This window comes from Felis catus, chromosome D1 (assembly GCF_018350175.1).
Source record: "Felis catus isolate Fca126 chromosome D1, F.catus_Fca126_mat1.0, whole genome shotgun sequence".
Lineage (NCBI taxonomy): Eukaryota > Metazoa > Chordata > Mammalia > Carnivora > Felidae > Felis > Felis catus.
The window spans coordinates 57,651,521-57,674,767 of NC_058377.1; the positions used below are offsets into that span (position 1 = coordinate 57,651,521).

The 23,247-nt window shown below is 38.7% G+C and overlaps 1 protein-coding gene across 1 annotated transcript in view; it reads left to right on the forward strand.

The window, feature by feature from the left end:
• The window catches only part of PGM2L1 (phosphoglucomutase 2 like 1), a 49,915-nt gene extending 34,814 nt beyond the window's left edge, over positions 1–15,101 (forward strand). Inside the window, exons 10-14 of the mRNA XM_003992730.6 lie at positions 2,297–2,390; positions 3,147–3,276; positions 3,511–3,700; positions 7,157–7,290; positions 9,436–15,101. Coding sequence (XP_003992779.4) covers positions 2,297–2,390; positions 3,147–3,276; positions 3,511–3,700; positions 7,157–7,290; positions 9,436–9,538 — 651 coding nt within the window. The 3' untranslated portion in view covers positions 9,539–15,101. The remainder of the gene's footprint in view (positions 1–2,296; positions 2,391–3,146; positions 3,277–3,510; positions 3,701–7,156; positions 7,291–9,435) is intronic.
• The last annotated feature ends 8,146 nt before the right edge of the window (positions 15,102–23,247 follow it).

Genomic DNA, 23,247 nt, shown 5'->3' on the forward strand with positions numbered 1-23,247 from the left:
GCTCAAACTCACAAACTATGAAATCATGACCTGACCTGAAATCAAGGGTCGGATGCTTAACCAACTGAGCCACCCAGGTGCCCCTCTAAATCAATTTCTATACATTAAATTCACCTCCCCACTAAAACTGACTTTTATTGATTTGATTTATAATCCCCCCTTTTTTCTAATTCTGTTAAAATTTGCTCATCTTTTGACAATTCAGACACCTTGAGCCAAGTTCATCCAGTATGTGAATTTCTGGAACTAAGATAAGATGTTCTTTAAAAATTGAATTAATGCTTATTATTTCATACAACAATACTTGGTTTTCATCCTGAGAAAATCTTGCTAGTGACCTCATCAGTAGCATAAACTCCATTCCAAAAAATTGTAGGTATCATCGACCACTGTTTAGGCTCTTCAGGTTCAGTCTTAAGAAAATTAAAGCAGTCTTCTAAATTGTAAATGAAGACCCAATGATTCTCCATCCAAAAAAACAAATAATGACTCACTCTCAGCACAGATCTGTAACCTCTGTGAGTCTCAGGCAGTTAAGCTGACAGTTTTTAGAGCTTCTGAGACTGATGCCAATTAAATTGCTTTTCCTCTGCCATCTTTGCCAAACTGTCAGTGTAAATGTCACCTCTGGGCCTTTTTTTTTTTTTTTTTTTTTTTTTTTTTTAGCCACAGCCAAGCTACATGTCTTAACATTAATTGGCTGAATAAAATAAAATTATACCTGTTTTAATGAAATGGAACTTTCATTCTCAGGCTTTTAAAGAAATACAAACAGCAAAAGAGCAGAAATTGAAAATTTATTCAAGCTTGAGATTCTGAATTATATTAATGTTAACATTATATATATATTAATGTTAACATTCTCCTTGTTAATATCTCTGGCAAAAACAACATACAATGAGCACAAAAGAGAAAAAAGAACCTGATTCTGGAGACCAATATTATAAATTTGCTTCCTTGTGGTGTTGTATGTAAGGAGGTAGCAGAGGTTTTTGGCTTTTATTTTTTCCCACTGAGGAAGTAGAGAGGTGAATTGGGAATCATAAGCTAGTAATGGTCAGCTCTAGAATCAGTGTCTATCACATGCTCTTTCTGTTGACTCTAAAACAGTTCACATCTTCATTTTTTTTTTTAATCTTTATTTATTTTTGAGAGAGAGCAACAGAGTGCAAGCAAGGAAATAACAGACAGAGAGGGAGACACAGAATCTGAAGCAGGCTCCATGCTCTGAGCTGTCAGCACAGAGCCTGATGCAGGGCTCAAACTCACCAACCGCGAGTTCATGACCAGAGCTGAAGTTGGATGCTTAACCCACTGAGCCACCCAGGCACCCCATAAAACAGTTCATGTCTTTATTTTTTTTTTAATGTTTTATTTATTTTTGAGAGAGAGAGAGAGAGAGACAGAGCATGCATGGGGGAGGGGCAGAGAGAGAGGGAGACATAGAATCTGAAACAGACTCCAGGTTCTGAGCCACCAGCACAAAGCCCGATGTGGGGCTTGAACTCGGGAACAACAAGATCATGACTTGAGCTGAAGTTGATCGCTCAACTGACTGAGCCACCCAGGCACCTCAAACAGTTCATGTCTTTAAAGTGAACAGTAGCTCATCAGATGAAAAGTCCTTGAATCAAATTACCAAAGAAGGGCTCAGTAACTCTCTTGGGTTTATTTAGGCCATGGTATTATAGTAAGGAACACTTGGTTCAAGCATATGCTGTGATAACGTTGTAAGTGCATCATTAAAAAGCTTTATGGCCTTCAATTATTCAAGGGGACTAAATCACACCCTTCGTAGGGTGCTCTTATATTAGTACTTATAATACAGCCTAAAAGACAGTTTCTGAGAAGCAGTGTAATTGAATCCTGGCTCTATCTCATATACGGCATAATCTTGGGCAAATTTACTGAGCCTCTATTTCAGCAACAGAGTTTTTGTAAGCATTTAAAAAGACAGTGATATAGAGCACCCGCTAACAGTGCTTGATAAATAGTGGATGATCATAATAGATGTGTGTATTTATGTTACTTTGTGACTATCTGTATCACCACTTTTAACTGCTGGACTGTATTTGGTGCAAATCACCTATTTGTGTGCTCAATGAATAGTAGTTTATCAGTCGTGGCAATGTGAATCCAAGCATTTCCTGGCTGTATGCTTACCACTTTATAAATCTGTGTGGACCAAACACCGTAACAGAAGATCACTATGAGAGTGTTATGTGCATTTAGCAATAGGCTTTACTATATTTTTATGAGGAGTCACTTAACTAGAGTGGCCTTCTGTGCATTTCAGGAAACATTACCAGGTTTTAAATGGATTGGATGTAGGATAAAAGACCTCCTGGAAAATGGGAAAGAAGTCCTTTTTGCATTTGAGGAGTCAATTGGTATGTAGTAAATATTAAAATCTTTGAAATTTGAATGAGGGCATCTTTTTAAATATAGTAATTCTATGGAGAGGAGTTTTGTCTTCTGGTTTTGCATTTTGTGTTGTAAAAACCATAGAGAACTCAGAAATATGTGGCTGCATTTTTCATTGTGGGAAAAAAAGACCCTTAAAAATTCCCTAAATACCTTCAGTATCAAGGGGTATCATCTATTACTAGGCTCTTAAATTCATTTGTTCTTCTGAAGAAATAAAACTATTGAAATTAGTATTTTTAATTTTTTTTAATGTTTATTTTTGAGAGAGAGTGAGACAGAGCATGAGCAGGGAAGGGGTAGAGAGAGGGAGACACAGAATCCAAAGCAGGCTTCAGGCTCTGAGCTGTCAGCACAAAGCCTGACACGGGGCTCGAACTCATGGACTGTGAGATCATGACCTGAGCCAAAGTCGGACGCTCAACCAACTGAGCCACCCAGGCGCCCCTGGAAATTATTTTTTTCAAGTTTATTTATTTATTTTGAAAGAGGGACAGCATGAGTGCAGAGGGGAAGAGAGGGAGAATCCCAAGCAGGCTCCATACCATCAGCGTGGAGCCAGATGTGTGGGGCTTGAACCCATGAAACCGTGAGATCATGACTTGAGCCGAAACCAAGAGTTGGATGCTTAACCACTGAGCCACCCAGGCACCACTAAAACTATTGAAATTATTATAGGCTTAAGTTTTCTCCTTTTTTCAAAAATGTGTTTTAATTCTCAGGTTTTCTGTGTGGAACTTCAGTTTTGGACAAAGATGGGGTGAGTGCAGCCGTTGTTGTTGCTGAGATGGCAGCTTACCTGGAAACCCTGAACATAACATTGAAACAACAACTGACTAAGGTTTATGAAAAGTAAGTTATGTTATTATGAATTTCTAGTTTCAATTGCTAAATTTCTCAATTTTTTGGTTCTCCTTTTAGATTTCTAAATTTGGTTTTGAAAATAGCCAATCCTTTTTAAAAAGTTCTAAAACTGAACTAAAGACTTCCACTTTCTACATAATACAATAATAGGCTTATCTTTAATATGTACTTTCCTGAAGAGTTATCTGACATCTGATTTTAACACTTTAAATTTTTGTGCAGATATGGTTATCACATTTCAAAAACGTCCTATTTCTTGTGTTATGATCCGATTACCATCAAAAGTATATTTGAAAGGATTCGTAATTTTGATTCTCCAAAAGAATATCCAAAATTTTGTGGGACATTTGCTATATTGCACATACGGGATGTTACCACTGGATATGACAGCAGCCAGCCTAATAAGAAATCAGTAAGTACCCATATATATTTTTTTAAGTTTTTTAACAATTTGTAGTACTTCATACTATAGTGAAATGGTGGAAGTTCAAGCCTGTGAGTGTCTTGAAACTAGGGGATTCATTGTTTTTCTTCAGAGCAGTTTTTTTTTCAATTTTTTTTTGTTTTTTTAATGTTTGTTTATTTTTGAGAGAGACAGAGTGTGAGCCAAGAAGGGGCAGAGAGAGAGAGAGAGACACAGAATCCAAAGCAGACTCCAGGCTCTGAGCTGTCAGCACAGAGCCTGACGCGGAGCTCAAACCCATGAACCATGAGGTCATGACCTGAGCCGAAGTCTGACGCTTAACCGACTGAGCCACCGAGGTGCCCCATCTTCAGAGCAGTTGTAGTCCCAGAGCCTCCCTGCCTCTGATCCTGTCCTCCTCTTTCTCCATATGGGGAGATGGGAAAGAGAATTAGACAAAAAGAGAAAGGGAAGGAGAGAGGGAGAATGTGTGATGATGCTGTATAATGCTGAAAATAAAGTCTAAAAGCCTGTTGTTTCAAAGTTCACAATTAACCCCCTTCTATTTGTAACTTCCCTTTTCGACCTTATTCCCTATACCTGTAGCCAAATAGAACAACTTAATAATTTCTTACATGCATACATTTTTATTAAAAATTTCTCTCTTCTTGCTCAAGCTATTTCCTCAGTCTTTGTTTCCTTCCTATTGCTGCAGGTCCACACCTTAGCCATTATTTAAGACTTCAGACAAATATCACCTCCTCCACATACCCTCCAGGTCCCCAAATTAGATATCTTCCTCCTGAGGTTTCATTATATATGGTGCCTTCCTCTTGTCACTTATCACTTTCTATTTTATCATTGTGTTGTTGTACATGGCAGATCCATTTCTGATACACCTCTGTGCCTCTCAAGGCTCCTGCCTACGTGGTAGGTGCTCAACAAATATTTAAATGCTATAGATTGCTGATCATATGTATTTGGTTATTGTTATGGTTATTAGCCTAAATTTCCATTTATAATGTCCTGATGTCTCAAGTTGCTAGGGGCATAATATATTTTGGGAAATCTGCAACTTCTTGTGTATAATATAGCTCATAATCCTTTTATGTGTGTATATTCATCTGGTCAGCAAATATTGGTTCCCAGTTGTTGGTATTCTGTATATGTGCAAGGATGTGTGTATCTATTTTTCTGTCTTTGTAAACTACTTGAAGAGAAGAACCAAATTTTTTGCTTTTTTTTATTTCACTACTGTTGCTGTGCTCAGAGTAGTTCTTGCTGTGATGCTTTTTTCCTATTAACCCCCTTTAAGCTTTATGATATTCATTATTCAAAGTACTTTTCTGTGTGTTCTCTGCAGATGCTTACAACAATTTTATAAGGCAGGTGCTATAGATGTTGTTAATCCCCTAAGGTCACTTAGTAAGTGTCAAAGACTTTGTTAGGTTTTTCTTCACATTTCAGATTGATATTCATGTGTATGTTCAATAGGCATTTATCAGAATCCTTTGGTGCTACAGGTACAGACACACTGGAGATAGGGCAATGACAAAGGCGCTGTTTCTACACTCAAGAGTCTAGTGGGGAAATGGAAGGAAACTGATTACAACATGACAAATGCAACCAGGGGGTGCATAAGGTGCCATGGAAGAGCATAGGAAGGACCCCTGCTCGGACTTGGGAGGCTTATGGAATACATTCTAGAGGACTTTTGGGAGCTGAGTAAGAGTGGGAGTTATCCAGATGTAGGAGGAACAGTGGGTGTTCAGGCAAACGGAGCAGCAGGTGCTAGATCTGGAGGTGAGAAGGTATGTTCTCCTTCATAGAACCACAAGGAGTTCTCTACAACTGTAGTGGTAGTGTGGAGTTTGAGGCAGAATGGCCTGTGCAGCGTGTGGGTTAGAGAGAGACAAACTCCCAGGCGGGAAGATCAGTTCATATGCTGTTTCAGTAATCAAGCTGAGAGATGATGGGAGCCTGAATTTTTTTTATGTTTATTATTTTTGAGAGAGAGATTGAGAGTGGGGTAGGGGCAGAGAGAGGAGGGGGGCAGAGGATCTGAAGCGGCTCCATGCTGACAGCAGAAGAGTCTGATGCTGGGCTCGAACTCACGAACCATGAGATCGTGACCTAAACCAAAGTTGGATGCCTAACTGACTGAGCCACCCAGGTGCCCCTAAATTTAATATAGTAGCAGTGGAGATAGAAAGTTGGGCGAAGTAGAATACACAGGACTTGCTAATTGATGGTCTGTGAGTGAAAAAGAGGAGAAGAAGGTGCCTGTTTTTTTTTTAAATTTTTTGTAATGTTTATTTACTTTTGAGAGAGAGAGAGAGAGACAGAGTGTGAGCAGGGGAGGGGCAGAGAGAGAGGGAGACACAGAATCTGAAGCAGGCTCTAGGCTCTGAGCTGTCAGCACAGAGCCCATTGTGGTTCTCAAACTCATGAACTGCAAGATCATGACCTGAGCCAAAGCTGGACATTTAACCGACTGAGCCACCCAGGAACCCCAGAAGGTGACTCTTTTAAGCAACCGGTGTATGGTAATACCACTGAGGGAGGGGTTTCACGGAGAGGACCAGGCTCAGGACACCTGGTGAAAGGCACCACTGTCAAACCCATGTCACAGTACAACCCCCACAGTTCCCCCAAGATACCTTCATAGACAGATCTGTGGTCCAGGAAGAGTACAAGTGTTAATCCATATGTTCAATGTCAAAAGTAAAGCTTTATTTCTTTTTTTAACTTTTACATAAAAAGTATACAATTTTTTTGTACCCCAGTAGGTTATTTGCCCTGTCCTCTAGGATATGGGCACTCTGCTTTGGAAGCTATTGATAAACTGTGAAAGTGCTTTGAAATTGTAAAGCACTTTGCAAATGTAGAGGCAGTTTGGACTTTGGTACATATAGGCCTGGCCTCAGCTTCTTGCTCTGCCACTTTAGCTGATTACCTCGACTGGGTTGTTTACTCTTTTTGAAACTTGTCGGTAAATTGGAAGTAATACTTACTTTGGAAGATTATTCTTGAGGCCTAGAGACCATGTATATAACCCAATGCCTGTACTATTATAAATGTTAAGTACATGGTATATTTATAAATTATTATGTATGTACTCTCCTTTTGTATTTTATGATTCTTTTAAAAATATTTTCAGCTGTAAAAAACACATAACATAATAGGTACCACCATAACTGTTTAAGCATGCAGGCCCAGCAATGTTAACTATATCTGCATTATTTTGCAACATATCTCCAGAACTTTTTCATCTTGCTAAACTGAAACCCCATACCATTAAACAACTGCCCCCGCCCCCCACCAGCCCTTGCCAACAGCCTTCTACTTTCTGTTTCTATGAATTTGACTCCTTTAGATACCTCATATAAGTAGCGTATGTTTTACAACTCTTGAAAATGAAAAAGGTACTGAGTGTAACTAAGCTGTTGTTAAAATTGTGCATAGGTGCTGCCTGTGAGTAAAAACAGCCAAATGATTACATTTACTTTTCAAAATGGCTGTGTGGCTACTCTTCGGACAAGCGGGACAGAACCCAAGATAAAGTATTACGCAGAGATGTGTGCATCACCAGAGCAGAGGTGAGAATTGATTTTTTGAATATATATACACACACACACACACACACACACACACACACACATATGCACATATATAAAGTTTATTGAGATACAATTCACATACTGTACAGTTTACCCAAAGTGTACAATTCAGTGGTTTTTAGTATATTGTGAAATCATTACAATCAATTTTTTTCTCCATGTATTCTTTTTTTTTTTATTCTCAAATTAGCTAACATAACAGTGTAGTCTTGGCTTCAGTAGATTCCAATGATTCATCATGTATAACACCCAGTTCTCATCCCAACAAGTGCCCTCCTTAATACCCATCATCTGTTTTCCCCACCCTCATCAACTCTCAATTTGTCCTCTGTATTTAAGAGTCTCTTATGGTTTGCCACAATCATTTTTTTTTTTTTACTAACAATTTTAGAACATTTTCATCACCTCAAAAAGAAACACCATCCCCATTAGCAGTCACTTGCTATCCCCCACCCTCTTCACCCTAGGCGGCCACCAATCTACTGTCATTATAGACTAGTTTATTGTGGACATTTCATATAATGGAATCATACAATATCTAGCCCTTTGTGACTGGCATCTTTTACTTAACATAATATTTTCAAGTTTCATCCATGTTGCATGAATCAGCACTTTATTCCTTTTTTAAAAAAAAATTGTTTTCATGGCCTAATGATATTCTATTGTATGGGTTATAAAACTTTTTTATCCATTTTTCAGGCAGTGGACATTTGGGTTATTTCCACATTTTAACTATTAATGAATAGCAGTGCTACAAATATTTGTGCAAAAATTTTTGTGTGGACATGTTTTCATTTCACTTGGGTATATAGGTGGTGTAAAATTGCTAGGTCACATGGTAGTTCTATGTTTAACCTTCAGAGAAACTGTCAGACTATTTTCCAAACCAGCTGCATCATTTAGAAATTGAATTTTTAAATTATAGTGAATTTTTATTACTGGAAGGTTCTGTGAGCTTTAACTGTTATATGTTGAACATAAAGAAATGATGAACAAATAATTTATTTTCAGACAATATTCATTTTTTTAATTTTTTTTTAAATGTTATTTTGAGAGAGAGAGGGGGAGGGAGAGAATGAGCAGTGGAAGGGCAGGGAGAGAGCGAGAGGGAGAGAAAATCCCAAGCAGGCTCTGTGCACAGAGCCCCATGTGGGGCTCAATCCCACAAACTGAGATCATGACCTGAGCCAAAATCAGGAGATGGATGCTCAACCAACTGAGCCACCCAGGCACCCTGAGAATACTCATTTTTTACATCAAATATGATTTGACTTAATCTGCCTAATTTATTGCCTTTTAAGAGTAAGAATTGTGACTAAATTGACTTTAATAAACATCTTAAATGCTATTTAAACTTACTAAAAGAAGTACCTTGTCACTGATTAATATACTTTTGGGAAGGAGATTTTTTGGAATTGCCTTCAGAGTCCGAGGTACATTATTTTGTATGTTCCTAAGTCTTTGCATTTAAGAGTAGATTTTATTTCCTTTGGGGGCAAAAAGACATCCTGAAGTCATTCAGAGTAGAGTTTAAAGGAAACCAAACTGGGTAATGCTGTATTTGGCTAAAACTAAAGGATGATTAGTAAAGTAATAAAAAATGATTGTGAAGTCAGTTGAGAAGAGGCTTTCCTGGAAATCTTTTGGGCAACAGCAGTGATGACTTTGAAGCATATATACCTGTAAGTGTATATTTATTTTTTAAACATCTCATTTTTCTAGTCACATCTCCCTCTGTAGCTGAATCATGCCATGTCATCCCATAATATCTACTGGGTATCCTTCAAAGTTTTCAGGAAGCCATTTTAGCATAACACCTAGTATTGGTGTTCTAGGCCATTAAATTGCCTAACTCAGGAGAAATCTGTAACTCATCCATGTACTGTGTACCAAGGAACTCCCTTTCGTGAACTTCAACTTCAGTTGGTGATAATTGTGTTTTGTGTGTGTGTGTGATCATTTCCCCTTTAGTCTTGTTTTGTTTTAACTGAGTGAACTTCCGTTTTGTTAACAAACTGTTTGATCATCCTCTCCGGAATACGTCATCTTAAAATTATAACAATTTAAATGAATTTTAAGGTGATGAAAATGAAGAATTTCAAAACCCTTAATCTTTCTCTTCAGTGACACTGCCTTACTAGAAGAGGAATTGAAGAAACTCATTGAAGCTCTGATTGAGAATTTTCTTGAGCCCAGTAAAAATGGACTGATCTGGCGTTCTGTTTAGTGCACACCAGTACATCATTTCTTTGCACTGGCACATGGAACAGAACAGCAAAGAACTCCATGTGTTGACGTCATATTATCATTCTCTCCCTGTCTCCTCTGGCCAAGTATCCTTTTACTTTTATTTTCTTTCTTTTGGTTGGCTGACTAAACAAACTATCAATTTGAAATGCAATGGTCTGGAGAGAAATGATTCAGATTTTTTCATAATCTTGAACAAAAGTCATTGCATTAAAAGTATTATAGTGACACGTTGTTCTTCCTTTAACAGAAAAAAAAAACAATACATAAGTGAGTTTTCTTATTTAAGTGTGATTAAGCTTAGTTCCATATTATAATTGTGTAGAGCACGGTTTAAAAAAAAAAAAGGCAGATAAATGCTATATAATTGTAGAGTTAGTTAAGGAAATTAATCTATAAAATTGACAAGAAAATGGCATTGCTCCCATAATACTGTGGGAAAGTGTCATTGTTATGTCACAGGTATTAACTTACCAAGTAGAGTATTTGAAATAGGGTATTTGCATTTTTAGCTTAGAACCGATGTTACAATATGTGGTTTCAGCTTCTCTTTTTTCAGGTGCTCTTAATGTAGTGTGAACTTATTGTACGTATTTAAAATTCTGACGTTTACTGAACGTAAAACAATAGTGGCAATGCTCCTAGTGGTTTCGTTCTTGTCAGATTTCTCAGTGCCTTCTCAGGGTATGGTATGAATTAAAACAGTGTTCCTGCATTGAATATAATTTAATCAGCCAATTTTCAGACAGTTGAGGAAATCTTCCAAACTATGTAGGTGCTTCCCCTCTATAGCAAATAAATTTGCCCTTTAAAAAAATCTTATGAATGTAAATAAAAATGTTAATAAAAGCAAACTCAGTGTAACTATACTGAAGGATCTTCATGTTAGAATTCAGGCTCAGTAATCACAGCCTTCAAGTAAAGAAAAAAATCTGAACTGAGAAAGGAGCTCTAAATTTATTTAAATGTCTAACTTTGGAATTACATTTTTATAAGTAGATTTATTCCTTTATCAGATGAAGTAATGCTAATTTTACTAAGAAATAAAATATCCAGATTTTAGGTGTTAGAAAACACTAAAACTACATGTTTTAAAACTAAATTCCAGTTTGTTCTAACATCTTGCTGGCCACTGTAGAATTTCTGATCTCAAGAGTACTCTTTACCAATATGGAAAAAAATTTTGGAAGGTCACTGTTGGTTGATTCCCCAGACTTCTAAAAAAGTCTTAATAGAGAAATACCGTTTAATCTCCTTAAAGTGTATCCTGTCCTATATAACTCACAGAATAATTAAACCCAAGTGCTGTAGTTAAGAGGTAACAATCACAAGGCCTTGTGTGTAATTATACTGAACAAATAGCTAGTGGGATATAACTGGTATTAGAGAATTTATTTCCTAAAAAATAATAATAACATAAAATTTAAAAATTTATTAAATAATAGTTTGGTTTATTGCAGCTATCAGCTAACATTTGGTTGAACCCATATAGTCCAAGTATAATTTTCAAATTATTGTATTGCCACTATTGTTAATTTGTTCCTTCCTTTCTTATAGCTAGATCTTGTATGACTGTAGGTAATAGCTAGCTAAGGGTAGAGCACCATACTTCTGAATGACATTGTTTTCAAAGGCTTTGCACTAGGGAAAATGTGTATACTTTTTTGCTTTATTGGCTTTAAGGAATGTAGAATGTAACTTAGGAGATAGCCTATATTCTGCCAAGTATTATAAACAATGCTATATATATCAAAAATATGTGTATTTGGCTTTAGTGTCTGTGTTTCCATGACTGAAGAACAAAGTGAAGCTAAAATGATATGATAGCCCATTCATAATCACTAAAGCCATGTCATGATTGTCATTCTATTATAAAGAGAACAGTTTGAGTGCTTTAATATAATACAATGTTTAAGTCATCTTAATCAAGGTGAAAAGTTATGAAAGCTTAGGTTATCTCAAAAATTTAAAAATCCAAAGTTAAAATTAACAAAATTTTACAAATGTTCCTGAAATGTATAGATTGAGGGAATTACTAGATTCTAGCCAAGCTCTCAAGTCTATGTAAGCATGGTATTTTAACATGAACTTGACATAGTGGGTATAAAGTGGCCTAATAGAATAAATCAGTAATCCAAGTCAACCAGGAAGGGCAGAGGTGCTGGCCCATGAGTCTCAGCCTTGGGCTCTACATTGTTTAGCTTTTTCTTTATGAATTATATCACAAAAATGAATGCATTCTCCTTGAGTATATAGATCAAAACTGGGCTTCTCTAGAGTTTTGGGGAAAAGGAACAAACTAGTGGGGCAAGGTCAAAGAATACATTGAAAATAAGCAGTAGAAATAAACAAACAATAGAAAAGTCAATAAGATGGCACAGGAACAACTTCTTGTGAAGGGCAAACTAACCTCTCAAAAAGTAGGGAATAAACTGGCTGTGGGCAAGTTATTTAGCTGTGTTTGTTATTATGATGAACAAATAGCGAACCTTTTGCTTTCTTTCCTTTATTAGCAACCACTAAGAAGAAGCCAAGTTTTAGGAGGTGAGAAAAAGTACCCCTCTTACTGATTCAATTCCTGCTAGGATGTTGTGTCTTAGGATCATATGGGAACTGGGGAGGAGAGGACATAGCAGAAATAAAAAGGAATATAATACAAATTGGAAAATAAGACTTGTGAGAAAGAGTTCAAAGAATTAAGATCATTTAACTCTGGAGGGGAGAAAGCTGTTGAGATAGTTTAATAAGTCTTCTTAAGTTATTAGTTGAATCTTTTATTGAAAGGCCTAAAGTAAGAAGGAATATATCAAACTATTCTCTATCTTCAATGAGGACAGACTAAAAAAGAATAAGGATCTTTTTTAAAAAATTAAATAACAAATTTATATATTAAGGAATGTACTAAATGAATTTTAAAGGTTCCTTCCAATACTTTTTTTTAAAACTCAGGTTGGGACAATGATGATATCATAGCACTGAAAGTTACATTTGAGTTTTTGCTCCTTATCTAGAAGAATTTAGCTCACAAGAGAGTTTTTGTATATGTTGAGTAGTAGACGCATGAGTACAGTCTTTATTCACTGCATAAAGACCTGCTCGGGTATTATTTTTAATTTAACCTGGCAAGTAAGTGAGACTTGAACACCATTTTATTCATCTTGAAGACTATATAGCATTATAGGATATTTGAGGGTTTTGTTTTAACTGTATTGTTATTTGGGTGTCCTAACTTCAGCAGAGAGGAAGACTCTGTATACTCTGGGCATAATAGTGTGGATCCAGTGGAAAAAGACTGGATACTCTGGGCATAACTTTATATAGGAAATAGACCTCCTATTTCTTAAGGAGGTTGCTTCTGGAATTGATCGAACAAAGGTATTAGCTGGAGTTTAATGGAGAAATTGTTCTATGAACTATGAATTGCTGCTATTGGTATTTCTTTCAGATGTTTTCCACTGATATTTGTGTTGCTTGAAAAATCCAAATTTTGATTGGATAAATTTATTTTATGCCTTTTTCTCTCTACCTCCCTTTTTCCCTAGGTCCCCTCCCACATTTTGTTACTGTGAAAAGCTATTGCCCTATTACCTCACTGATAAGAAATCTTAATTGTATTCATTCAGAATGCTTTAAACGTGTTCATAAACTATGTCTGTTTTTTGGACTTTTGGTTATTTTGTTATTATTGTGAGAATATTTAAGACATTGTAAGAAGTAATTTTAAATCTATTTCATAACCTTTTTGGTCTGTCTGGATACTACTATATGTTAATTTATTATAGCCTTTTACAATTCACTTGTTTTTCTGAGATTGCTCTAGAAACTGATGAGGAAAGAGTCATACTAATCAATCGAATGGTCAATTGATCTCACATATTATTTCAGGTTTCCTTGTACTTGGGGTATCCAAAGCACAAAATTTGAGGAAATCGTTTTTCACATTTGTCCCCAAAGCATCTTACCATAAGCCGTAAGAAGTCCCAGGTGGAACGAAGAGGATCTTTCTTTGCAGGACTTAACACAGCACGATTTTCTTTAGTTCCAGGTGGAAACAAAGTTAAAGTTTTCCATTGGTTACTTTAAAAAATTAACCATACTATTACATTCATTAAATGATCTTTTCTCTTTGTTCATTCAAGACTGTGTACTTGAAAAAGAGGACATATAAGAATGAGTAACGTGTCCAAGGTAAGGGCAAATGACATATCTAAAGTTTGCTTCTCAAATTTTTCCACCCTAAAGCAGAAGAGTATAAATACGTGGGGGGAAGGGGCCCAAGCACAAAATCTGAAGTAGTCTACCACTCGTGAAATTTCGTGTTCTGTCTTAAAAACGTAAGTTGAATTTTGCATTCTCCATAATAAAACTGTTTCGACATAAAGATGATTCCTTCAGTCTTCACGGAAACCAGTGCTGCCGGCAAGGAGCACCACATTTAGCACACGGCCTCTCAGTTTTCCCCCTCTACCCTCCTCAATTGCCGCGTCCGCCTGGTGGTACACACACTGACTTTGGGAAATATAGACATAGGACATACCTAGGATATTCCCTGCCTTTTAAAAGCTGAACTTTGAAAGTATTAATGCCAAATTAAACTGAACTGAAACAGCTCCGTTACCACTGAGCCTTATATAATATTGTCAGAGGTGTTGGCCCATTTGTTTTCATTAACTCATTGGCATTTCTTGACCGAGAAGGAGCACCCAACTATCAGCTCCCTGAGAGCAGAGATCATGTTTTATTAGTTTTTCATACCCACACCCTCCCCCTGCCCCCCAGATACAGTACCTGTTATAGAGTGCCTAGTTGGTGACAGTAGGAATTAGGGGGTTGTATTTTAAAGAAACTAATAGTTTAAGTAAGAAACAATCAAAAATGTTAATTTTCTGATTCAGTTTTTTTAAGCATTTCTCATTGCTGGAATTTATGATAAATCTTCATTAAGCATGCACACCCTTAAATACTGTTTCTTTTGAGAGAGCAGAGCATATTCCTATTTGCAAATTATATATAATGCCTAGTATTTTACACTCAAAGCAAGATGTTGGCCAAGTAGGCGAAGAAGGTATCTATGTAGACTTAATATCACGGGTTATAAGTGCCATTTTGAGCCTAATAGTGCTACCTTCCAAGTGAGTCACAACTAATTTGAAACTATTTGGTATATTTTTGTCCACTGTTATGATTCATCATATATCTTAAAAGAGGCACTCAAACAAGAGTCTGCATCTGTATATATGGTGAGGCCTTTTTGTTTTAGGCTAAAATAAACTCTTTGTATTATGTCATTGAATATGCCAGATAAAATATATACAGTTAAGAATGAATTATTTTTCTGACTTGTGCAGCAGTTGCTCAAAATTGTGCCCTTGTTTTAACAGTTTCTGTCAACATTTTCTCATTTTTTTTCCCGATGAAAACACCAGGATGTATCATAAGTACTGCCTGTGAGAATTTGCACTTGAAGTGTTTGTGAGTGGATTTCTTGTGGTTTTAGCAAATGAAGTGTTATCGGTAATAAACAGGCCTCTTTATAAGCATGAGTCTCTGTGTAATTTTTATTATCTTAATTACTGTGTGGTTCATAAAGTTTGCTATCCAAATGGAACATATTTTTGAAATATATGCATGGCATACCTAGAACCTACTTTCAGCCTAAATGAATATTCTAGCTTATTATTCACTAAACATGTTCATAAACTGGTTCATCAGAAGTCCCAGAAGAAAGAGCTAATATTCAAGTTTTTTCCATCTTATTTTTCTCTTTCTTTCATTTGACCTAATTTGTCTATTCACCTTAGCATCAGTTAACATAATAAAAAGTTAAATATATATTATAATATATTTGTTATTCCTGGTCCTTCCTTCCTGTCTTCCCTAAACTTGCACTTCCTCATTTCTGTTAGTGATAGGACCATTCTCCTATCTTTATTTTCCTCTCTTTAATTCTGATTCTAATCATTAAATGGTCTCATCTTGCATGCAGCTTGCTTTAAATTATTTTATCCTTCTGCTTCATTATTTTTTTTTTAATTTTTTTAATGTTTGTGTATTTTTGAGACAGAGGGAAACAGAGCATGAGCCGGGGAGGGGCAGAGAGAGAGAGGGAGACACAGAATCTGAAGCAGGGTCCAGGCTCTGAGCTGTCAGCACAGAGCCCGACGTGGGGCTTGAACTCACATACTGTGAGATCGTGACCTGAAGTCAGACTCTTAACCAACAGAGTCACCCAGGCACCCCATGCTTCATTATTTCATTCTATAAATATTTATGAAGTTGGAAATATGTAGGTACCAAGGGCCCTCCAGAAGACTACAAAGTAGGAAAAAAGACACAGCAGCCATTTTATTGTTGGAACAGCCTGTTCAGGACACTGTTCCCACGACCCCCAATCCACCAGATCACCTTTATCTATTCCTTATGTCTTTGGATTCAAAGCACTAGAAAGAAGGCCCAGTTGGCTTCTGTGATACTTTGGTGACATGCCTTCCTCCTAGCTGAAACCAAAAACTGATAAGAGAAGAATTTGACCCCCCAGCTTCCTTCTGAATGGTAGTAGGAGGCAAGCCACTGCATTTATACCTTTCCATCAAGACACAATGGGAGAGAGTTAATTGACCGATTGGAAATTATGGGGAAGGCAAAGAGGGAGGACGCATCAAGCACAGATCAGCTTGAGTGTGCAGAGAACTGTAAAGTGGTTTGCTATTGGCATGTTGAGTAGAGGGGTGTGAGTGGAGAGAGCCCTGTGTGCTATGCTATGGAGCTTGGACTTCTGTCAGCAGGTGAGAGTATAGAAAGGCATAAGCAGGTCTCTGAGATGGTGGTGTGGGTGGGGAGGTGGTATGAGAGACCCCATCCCTGATAAGAACCTTAAAGTTCATCTTATCCAACCCTCATCAATTCCCACTATCTGCAGATTTATATTTGAACCTCTCCTGTGACAACTTGCCAAGACAAGTTGTACTCTTTTAAAGAAAGGCCAGTATAGGGGCTTCTGGGTGGCTCAGTTGGTTAGGTGTCTGACTTCGGCGCAGGTCACGATCTTAAGGCTTGTGGGTTCGAGTCCCACGTCAGACTCTGTGCTGACAGCTCGGACCCTGGAGCCTGCTTCAGGTTCTGTGTCTCCCTTTCTCTCTGCCCTTCCCCTACTCACACTCTGTCTCTCAAAAATAAATAAACGAAAAAAAATTTTTTTAATTTATAAAAAAAAATACTAAAGGCCAGTAGAGAGTTCTTTCTTGTGTTCAGCTGAAATATGCCTCCCGAAGCTTCTGCCCTCCAATTGTATTTGAAAGATCAATGTGATTCCAAACTGCATCTCCTTTTCACTCCAAATTCCTTTTCCCTCAGTCTAAATATGCACAGTGCAGCTACTGTTCCTTGTATGACCATCCAATTGCCTTCCTGATCACCACGTGGACAGTTCTCAAAAAACTGGATCCAGAGTTAATATGCTACACCAGAAATGGTAGTACCAGCCCAGAGTAGTAAAAGGTGGGATTTAGTCCTGATATGGGAGGGGGCTCTGCCTGGGGCACACAGCTTGACACTTCACTTTGCAAATAACTCCTTTAACCCTCAATTCAAGCATCATGCCTTCCAAAAAGCCTTCACTGCCCGGTTGCCACCTCCCACCCCACCAGCCAAGCTGGACAGGGGCCCTGCTCTATATGGCCATATCTATATGGCCATAGCTCCCTTTGCCAGCCTCTGTTACAGCACATCCCACACCAGGAAGAAACGATCTGCTTGTGTATTGGACTCTCCCAGCTCTCCGAAAGCTGGAATTGGCTGACTCAATGCAGTACCCCCAGGGCCCCGAACTGAGCCAAGCTGATGATGGGCCTTCAAAAAAAAAAAAAAAAAAATGTTCAGCTGAAGTGAACTGAATTGGAATATTGGAATTTGAGCTGAGCTTTTAAAGGGGAAGAGACACACATGTTATATGAGTACATTCAACTCAAAGCAAAGAAATATGTGAATGAAGACTTGGGAAGTAGGACTACTTGAGATTTGCTAGAGGGCTTCCAGACAGACATAAACTGAAGCGGGAAAAAAAGTCATAAACTGAGGGGAGAGAAATCAACCTGAGGCTAAATAAGGCATGGGGGAAGGGTAGAAGAGATTTGTTCCCATGTGGGGAGGGAACAAGGGCAGAAAAAAACCAGCAACTCGGTCAGTTTCTTCCAGTCGCTATTCCATTCCCACATATGCATACCCCCGCCCCCCCCCCCCCCCCCCCCCCGTGGACAGGGATCCACGACCCACAAAAGAAACAGTCCCTGCGCAAAGCAAGGAACCCAAATTCAGTGCAAGCATCTCTCTTGACAATTAGGGAAGCCTGAGGGTCGGATCAGGGACGCACTTGAGTCCACGGAGTGGATTTCTACAGGACCCAAGTTGTCTTACTCCCAAACTGCTGTTTCCCTGCCACTACGCGCTGCCCCCCTCCACTCCCATGACCTGAGGACGGCTAGTTAAAATTCTTTCAATAAATCTTAGTCTTTAGTCAGAAAGGGCCCTTCCTATTTCTATTCCGTTGAAAACTAAGGTCCAGAGAGAAGTGATACTCTGAGTCACAGAGCTGGTCAGAGACAAAACTGGGCTAATAGGTCTCCTGACTGGTAGTCCCTTCTCCTTCCGGTATAAATATTTACTAACCTGCTGGAAGCAGGACCGTGAATAAGAGGTTGGTAAGATGTCATCCATCTTTACGAAGACAAGAACAGTGACAGTGCAATAGAAGTGCTATAATAGTGGGGCGCCTGGGTGGCTCAGTCAGTTAAGCGGAGGACTTCAGCCCAGGTTGTGATGTCGTGATCTTGTGATCTCACAGTTCGTGAGTTTGAGCCCCGAGTCAGGCTCTGTGCTGACAGTTCTGAGCCTGAGCCTGCTTCAGATTCTGTGCCTCCCTCTCTCTGCCCCTCCCCCACACATGCTCTGTCTCTGCCTCTCTCAAAAACAAATAAACAAAAGAAATGTTGTAAAAGGTGAACACAGAAATGGTGTAGGAGGAGAGAGGGGCAACTGTGTGGGGTCCAGGAGGGGGTCCAAACAATTGCTTGGGACTAGAGTGGAGCCTTGAAGAGAGAACAGGTGTCTGTTGGGCAGAGAAACAAGGAAAGGCCTTGCAGACCCAGGAGACAGCAAGAAAAAAGCAGGAAGAAGCATCCTGGGAAGGCTGAATAATAGGTTTCTGATCTCAGCCATTGGCACTTCTGATTTTATACACTCTTTCTGGGTGAAATGCCCATAGTTCCCACTATTGCTCTGAGAGTATACAGTGAGACAGAGGCAGGATAAGCTCAACAGACATTTCTATTCAAGAAGGAGAAGCATGAAAGGGGCATAGTCATCCTTAAACAGAGCAATTCTGACTCCAGCTAGATAAACACCAGATGGGGCTCCAGCCTGGGAGAAGGGATATTCTAATATTCCTTGCTCTGGCCTGCGTTCTGCTCCCTGGGAGTGGCTCCCTAGTCCACTGATCTCTGTGCTTCTTGGCTCCACCCTCTGGACCCTCCCTCCTTGCCCATCTCTCTCCTCAGCTACTTCTGAAGCAGTAGCACATGTGGGGAGCTGGGTAGCAATGGGAATTATTTCTCAGTTCCTTTTAGTTCAAGCTGTTGGTACTTTGGCATGTACAACTCATTTAAAATTTTTGTGGGTTTTCTATGTATCTGATTATGGTCGACTCTATACAAACAACTGTTTTAGAGACATCTCCCTCAATTTTATCACTGCTATTTTGGAATTGGGCTTCTGTGGATATTGCTGTTAGGAAGGATTCCAAGAAGTCTTTTTGTCTAGGAATCTATTAGATACCACTAATTCTTTCAAAGTCTTTACAAAGTGTGTTACAGGTACATCTTTGATATGATCTACATCTCCAGAATGTATTTTCCTGTAATAACCCTATGCTGGCTAGAGAGCCTCAAGATGAAAAAAAATTTATTATTTATTTATTTTTTTAAATTTTGTTTTAGAAAGAGAATGCTCATGAGCAGGAGAGAGGCAGAGAAAGAAAGAGGGAGAGAGAGAGAGAGAAAGAGAGAGAGAGAGAGAGAGAGAGAGAGAGAATCTTAATCCATGCTAAGCATGGAGTCTGACATGGGGCTCAATCCCACAACCCTGGGATCATGATCTGAGCCAAAATCAGACGCTCAACCGACTGAGCCACCCAGGTGTCCCCCAAAAAGTTTTATTTTTTAACCAAGTCCTGTCCCTCTCTGTTCTCTCTAAATTCTTTTTGCCGGTTCTTTCTTTAGCTGGTACCTCTCTTCCTGTTACAAGGTTACACAGCTAGGAACACCCAACTGACACTTTCAACACTCTGCCTAGAGATCTCCTTAGCTAACCAAACACTTTCTGAGTATTTTCCCCCAGCTTCCAAGTTGCCATAGGCAACACTTTGGCCAATTGTTTTGCTATTATAAAACACAGATCACCATTTTTTCCAGCCTCCAAACAATTTCCTCACCATTTTTTCCAGACTTCACTGTTTGCTTGCCATTTTTCCAATCTCCACCCATCCCTGATCCCAAAGCCAATGCCATGAATTTGGGGTTTTGTTAAAGGTAAGCATTTCACTTTCAGACACCAGTTTCTGTAATGGTCAACTTTTGCTGTAAAACAAACTACCCCAAAACTATTTATATGTCTCACAGCTTGGCAATTTGGACTGAGATCATCTGTCTGGTTCTTCTGGTCCAATTATCAGATGGGGGTCAGCTGCCAAGTTGATTGGGTGCTGGTTAGTTTAGGATGGACTTAGCTGGGTTGGCTGAGTTCTGCCTCATGTGGCTCCCATATTTCAGCAGGCTAGCCCAGGCTTGTTCACATGGGTGCCTGGGCAGGGATCCAAAAGGGAAGGTGACAGCATGTAAGGCCTCTTGAGGCCTAGGCTCAGAACTGGTACACGTCACTTCTATTGCATTTTATTGGCTAAATAAAGTAATAAGGCCTTCCCAGATTCAAGGGGAGGAGGAATGCAAGGGGGAATGAAAAGAAATGCAAAATCACATAGTAACGGGTGTGGATACAGGGCAGGATAGGACCATGGCTATTTTTACAGCCCACCACACCTCCTCAGAAGCAGCCTCATCATGAATTTGGTATGCATCCTTCCCTTCCAGTCTTTATAATTATGTGAACACAAAAATATTTTTTCCCATCACTGTTATATGTTTTTAAATGAATGACTTCATATATACCAAAGAATTTGTATAATGTAAATGTAAGATACAAAGAATAAAATGCTTTTGTAAGAGAGAAACAGAATTTTGGCAATACATTTTACCCTCCCTGTGTATCCTTCCCACCAAACATTCATTTCTCACCTGGACTATGCAATGGCTTCCTAGCTGACTTTTTCTGCCTCCGGTCTTGCCTCATCCAATCAATCAGGTCAACCCACTGTAGTCACAATGATCTCTCAAAACAAAAATCGAATCCTATTGCTCCTCTCTTTAAAACTGTTCACTTGTTTCCCATTGGCCTTAGCATAAAACCAAACTTATTAATAGAGTAGGCCCTTCATCATCTAGCTCCTATTCACACTTTCTGCCTCATATTTGCCATCCATCCCCAAATATGCCATGCTTTTTCTCTAAACTGATCAATGGGTATTGACCAAAGAAAGTGGCTTCCATAGTTCCCTGTACCTTCTCCTACATGGCATATATCACTGTTGTTGTTGGCCACCAGGCTCCTCTGCTTAATCCTGGGTGCTAAGCACAGCACCTAGAACTATAGATGCTCACTAATGGTTAAATGAATGCATGAAGAATGAATGGTAGGTTCTGGGGACAAAGAGAACTTCCACCAAAAGTTCCCAGTGTAGGTGGAAAACAGATTTAGATAGACACATAGACAGACAGACAGACAGACACATAGATAGATAGATAGATCCATCTCTCTGCTAAACAAACAGCAAATAAATGCCTGACAAGGATGGTAAATTTAAGTTAGCTTCTAAGTTCCACCAGGGGGCACTATGGGAATGCCTCAGGTTTCTCCGGAAAAATCAATGTTATTTCCTTGGAAAGACCCTACCTACTTTGGAGGAAATGTAATTTTCAAAGGTGATGCTTGTTTGTTTGTTTTTTGTTTTGTTTTTGTTTTTTAATAAACTCCCTAGTCAGTCCACTTGAAAGAGCTGTATCTCAGCCATCTGTGAGTTTGAAGGACCGAAGTAACTCCTTTTGGTGTCCACTTTATTATCTGTAATGGTTCTTCAACTTGGAGTCATCACAAGAGCTTTCAAAAACATGACTTAATTTATCTTCCACATCAACTGTTGGCAGCCAGAATAGGGTTTGTTGTTATTATTTCCATCTTAAAGATGGTAACTCTAAGGGTCAAGAGGTACCTTAGCAAAGACTTAAATCTGTCTTCCAAATTCAAATGTATTTAACTAAAAGTATATTTAGTTCCAGGCTATGTAAAAGATGATAGAAATACAAAGGCATTCCCTCCAAATGTCTTAGAAGTAAAGACTGTCAAAACTAGAGGGAATTTTGGAAATCACCTAATGAAGTGTCCTCAACTCAAACATGCATAAAAATCTCCCCAAGAGCCTGCTAAAAATAGATTCCTTGACTTTCTCCTCCCCCCACCTCCACCCCCACCCCAAACACACACATTTTTATGTAACAAGTCTTGGTGGGAATCTTGAAATGGAATTTTTCATAAGAACGTCCATTTGTCCCCCCTCCATGGTTCTGATGCAGATGAACTGTGGACTACACTTTTAGAAACATCAATCCACTGGTTTAATCCTTTCATAACAGAAGAGAAAACTCATGAGAAGTGAGTGGAAGTGAGTCCCACAGAAACTCTCCTTGGGAGAGTAAGGGAGGCTGGCCCCGGAACTGATAATGAGCACCTGAAGAAATGATACAAGGAAAGAATGCCCAACCGAGAACTGGAGATTCTGGGTTCAGTTTCAGGCTTTACCATTTTGCTAATGAATCACTTAACCTCACTGAACTATGATTTTCTCAACTGTAAAATGCAGAACAACAATACATGTTCCATAGACTTACTGTGAGGAAAAAAGGAGATAAATAGCATAAAGGGTTTGGCAGGGGACTGGCACATAGAGGACCCTTGATAAAAGAGATTGGTTGATGGGTTTATTTTGAATGCTCTTTCTACTCCATTTATTCTATTTCTTTCTTTTTTTATTTATTTATTTTGAGAGAGAGAGAGAATATGCATGGGGGCGGAGCAGAGAGAGAGGGAGAAAGAATTCCAAGCAGGCTCCACGCTGTCAGCACAGAACCCCACGTGGGTCCGGAACCCATGAACTGTGAGATCATGACCTGAGCCACTATCAAGAGTCGGACGCCTAACCAAATGAGCCACCCAAGCGCCCCTAACTCTAGTTCCTTAAATGAGTAATGACTGTTGCCAGGTATTCCGCTAGGCAGTCCTGCCTACACGAAGCTTGTGATCTAGTGGAGCCGATGGTCATCAATTATAGAAATAAGAAATTACTATTGTAATAAATACTACCAAAGGAAAATATAAACTGTGTTTTAAATAATGTGGGGATTCAAACCTAATCTTCAGACAAATAAAACGTCCTGAGGAAATGACTCAAAGGATGAGTAGGAATTAGTCAGAAATTATACACGGATCAGGAAAGAGCTTGACAGGAGTGGGAGATGAAAAGGCCAGAGT